General features: G+C 43.1%; 1 protein-coding gene across 2 annotated transcripts in view; it reads left to right on the forward strand.

Annotated features, from left to right (window-relative positions):
* The window catches only part of ankrd46b (ankyrin repeat domain 46b), a 7886-nt gene extending 3659 nt beyond the window's left edge, over positions 1-4227 (forward strand). The window contains exons 2-5 of one of the 2 annotated variants that reach the window (XR_312339.1): positions 698-1040; positions 2855-3013; positions 3376-3644; positions 3795-4227. Coding sequence is in view for 1 of the 2 variants with exons in the window: in XM_005753688.1 (XP_005753745.1) it covers positions 730-1040; positions 2855-3013; positions 3376-3592 (687 nt within the window). In the remaining variant the exon portion in view is untranslated. Of the gene's footprint in view, positions 1-697; positions 1041-2854; positions 3014-3375; positions 3670-3794 lie in introns of those variants that run through there. The other variant, XM_005753688.1, reaches the window with a different exon arrangement.
* The last annotated feature ends 6 nt before the right edge of the window (positions 4228-4233 follow it).

Below are 4233 nucleotides of genomic sequence, written 5' to 3' on the forward strand. Positions count from 1 at the left end.
AAGAAAAAACTTATGAGCTATGTGATTCTTTGCCACTAGGTGGCAGTACTCGCTGTCTGAAAGTGAGAGAGGGGAAAGAGCTAATGTAAGAAAGGAGAAATGAGAAATCACTCAGCAAGTCTCGAGTGCAGGTTTCAGAGATGGTGAAGAGAAAGCAGGAGAGGAAGATTCATCAAAAAGTGTGGTGAGAGATGCAAACACAGAAAACAGGGAGTTTAAATGTGTTTGATAAATGTGCCTAAGAGTTGGCAGATGGACTCAACCTCATTGATCCCTGACGCTTAATTTCAAAATGCCAGCCGAGTAATCAGGTTCACTTTAAATAACTGTCATGCCAGTTAGACGAGAGAAAGATGAGGTGCAGTGACTTTAACTCTCAGATGAGGCAAGAAAAAAAAGGATGATTTGGATTGTGATGGAAATCCGAGGAGAGGGAGCAGTATTTCCAGTCTGAAACTTGACTTCTGTTCTTTAAAAAAGCAGAGAAATCAGAGAAAATGAGGAAACAAGTTTAAGAACTGAGCGTCTTTCAACACTTGCTGCTCAATTTACACCACCCTTCTTTCTAACAGGGGAGACAGATGCAGGCAGGTGGAGTGGAGTGGGGTGGGAGTGCTTCCCGAGGGAGCTCAGCATGCATCTTAGTTCAGCATTTAGAAAACATTTCCACATTTTGCCTCTTTGTTCACCGTCTCAGGTACGCTGGAATTTTCGGACACCCACTCGAACATGTCCTATGTCTTCATCAACGACTCGTCGCAGACCAGCGTGCCTCTGCTGCAGTCGTGCATCGATGGAGACCTGCCCTTCGCCAAGAGGCTGCTAGAGACCGGATGCGACCCCAACATCCGTGACAACCGGGGCCGCACCGGCCTCCACCTAGCCGCCGCCAGAGGGAACGTGGAAATATGCCGCCTCTTGCACAAGTTTGGGGCCGATCTGCTGGCGACGGATTACCAGGGGAATACGGCGCTGCACCTGTGCGGCCACGTGGATACGATACAGTTCCTGGTGTCCAACGGGCTGAAGATCGACATCTGGTAAGAATTCAGAGTTCAGGTGATGACAGTGAGCTGTTTCCACCCTGAGCAACTTAATGTTCTCTCATTTTAACTCCACTTTTAATTTCATGTATATCAACTATTCAGAATCATGTAGTCATGCATGATTCATGTTGATATGGTAGAAGCTAAAAGACGTGGTGTACTGAGACTGTTTGGGTTGTAATACCCTCTCTAAACAACTTAAATCTGCCCTTTAGAGATTTCTGAATGAATGAAAAAGCACTAAACTCAAATTAAACTGCAATGAGCAAAGCTGCTCTAGAGATGATCTGAATCCACAAAGAACTGACAACAGAAAAGAAGCAAAAAGAAACAAATTTAAAATTGAGCAGACAGCAGTACTCTGAATCTTCAGTCGGAGGTTGGTGTTAATTCTGTCAGAGTATTCATTTAATGTTATTTTGGTTGTTTTTTCTTTGTAACTGCTTATTGAGCATCTTAAATATATAAAGTTAGTTGGGGAATTTGAATCAAAGTATCGTAAATTTCATGAATGAAAGAAATATAACTAAAAGATAAGTCTTTTCTATGTAACTGCTGCTAAAATCCCACTGGTGGAATTCACCTTTCACCTCTCAGCAGAGCGAATCGAATGACTTCCTGTCCCCTCGGGGGGAGTGCACTGTTGCTCCCCTCAGAGGAGACGAGAGGAGTATTTGGTTCTGTTTGTTTGCAGTTTTCAAACTATTGTGTTCAAATCGTGTGTGATGGTAAACGCCAATAAGAGTTCGAGCTGATTTCATTTTGAGGGAAAATCGGGTCAAGGTTGCACCAGATGTGAAAATTGTTGAAACCTTTAGATCACGCACATTTTTCTTTTGTATGGATCGTCTTCAACCTTCACAACCATTTACTATCATCTTGGGCACCATGAGTAGCATTTCACCTTTACCAACTTTTGGGTTATCAAGTAAGTTGTGAACAAACTGAAGCTGAATATCTGATGTTTCTCTGGGAGACTTTAAAGCTCTGATAAATAATCCTGTAACTGAAGAGTGCAATAAACCAGACTTTGTGTTTTTGCTGGTACTGTGATATCGCTCCCCAGCAGACACAAAAATGATCACGTGAGCATGAACACAACAGGAAGTCTCTGAACTCTTCATGCATGTAAATCTAAACCAGTGTCTGAAAGTGTCCAGAAACATCTCGTCGGCTTTGGAGCTCTTGTTTTTTTTGTCCACCTAACTGAATTGCACATAGTACACATTTTGCTGTGTGTGTTTAAATGCTTACAAGATGAATGGATAAGCTAACAGATCTCAGTCACCCCATGGCAAACACAAGAGATGACCTCATGCTGCTGCTGTACCGATTACCCTCTTTTTAGACTGTTAGACTTGTCTGAAAGATGCCCCTGATGAAGCTGCTGAAATATGACACAAACACTTAGATACGTTCTGGTTTTTCAGGGAATATTTGGGAGTTGTGAAATTGTTTTAATTCACTAAATGAGGTCATCACTTACTGCTATGAGTTGATGTTACGTAAATCACCCATACCCGCGACAAAGCCAGTACAAAGGCCACCTGACTCATTGTTTGCTGGGATTACTAAAAAGGATTCAGTGCTTTCAGTTTTCAGCTGAACTTAACTAAAACATTAGCTTTTAATTCTACTGTGCAGACTAATCATATTGTTTTTATCTGCAGGCTACATGTGTGACTGTAGTTATGTATGCACAGTTGTGGAACAGCATATTCACATCATGGAGGTTTCCTGGTTCAAGTTAATACAAAACTCGTGTGTTGGATAAAAGAAATAATAGATTTCTTTTGTTCTTACTGCAGCAACCACAACGGATCGACTCCTCTGGTGCTGGCGAAGAGACGCGGAGTCAACAAGGATGCTATTCGTCTGCTGGAGGGGCTGGAGGAGCAGGAGGTGAAAGGCTTCAACAGAGGAGCCCACTCCAAACTGGAGACCATGCAGATGGCTGACAGTGAGAGGTGAGCAGAGCTGGAAGGAGAGAGGGTGGAGAGCCAATCGGGACAGATCATGCAGCCAAAGCATGATCTGTCCTGATTGGCTCTCTCCTGCAAAGCAGGTAGAGTTTCAAGCAAGACTTCACACAGCTTTAAGAGCAATAATACTGACCCAGAGAACTGTTCTGTGCCTGCTTTAAATTAGACTTAAAACGAGATTCTGGAAGGGTCTATCTTCATTTTAGCTCCTACACTGATTGTGGGTTTTCTTAGCTTTACCACAGAAAAAAGGAACAAGAACAGAGTTACATGTGAGCGATAACAAACTTCTGTGTGTGTGTGTGTGTGTGTGTGTGTGTGTGTGTGTGTGTGTGTGTGTGTGTCAGCGCGATGGAGAGCCACTCCTTACTGAACCCGAACCTGCAGAGCACCGAGGGCGTCCTGTCCAGCTTCAGGACCACCTGGCAGGAGTTTGTGGAGGACCTGGGCTTTTGGAGGGTCCTGCTGCTGCTGGTGGTCATCGCCCTCCTCTCCCTGGGCATCGCCTACTACGTCAGTGGGGTCCTGCCTTTCTCCACCAGCCAGCTGGAGCTGGTGCACTGAGTAAAGGCTGGGAAGAAGGGTGCGGAAGAGGCAGTAAAATAAATGAATGAAGGTCTGCGTTCAGCTTTGTGTATAGAACAAAAACCCAGAGTTTTGTTTCTTTGTTGCCCACATTTGATCCTTTTTTATTGTGGTCTTAACAACATCATATGATACTGTTAGTAAAGCGACGCAATTTTAAAAATATTATAAATATTTTTAGGTGATTAACGAGAGAGGGCGGTGACTCAGAGACTTCATGTGTGGCCTAACACCTCGACTCATTGATAGACTCATTTCCTCTTCCTCACACTTGTCATGTCATCCCTGTTTGCTCTGTTACAAGCTGTATATTGCTGATGTTTTGTATCTTTTCATTGTTTTCTCTCACTTGTTATTTATTCAAATGTCTTTGGTGTGAATTTTTCCCTCGCTGTCCTTATTTCACACCTGCAGCCTTTCTGGCTGGAAACAGTTTTGTCAGGATAACAGAGCCGACTGCAGAGAAACACCTGCTGAGTTTAGATGAAGCTTCAGGTTTAACTGGGATTATGGCAGCAGATTAATGCTTCTTACTTTGTTGTATATTCATTTTATCTTAATGTGCTTTTGCTCAAAGGTTTTCAGTGTTTATTCCATCAAACATTTGAAGTCATTTAATG

The sequence above is a fragment of the Pundamilia nyererei genome, unplaced genomic scaffold (genome assembly GCF_000239375.1).
Source record: "Pundamilia nyererei isolate P.nyererei 1_Seehausen unplaced genomic scaffold, PunNye1.0 scaffold00451, whole genome shotgun sequence".
Lineage (NCBI taxonomy): Eukaryota > Metazoa > Chordata > Actinopteri > Cichliformes > Cichlidae > Pundamilia > Pundamilia nyererei.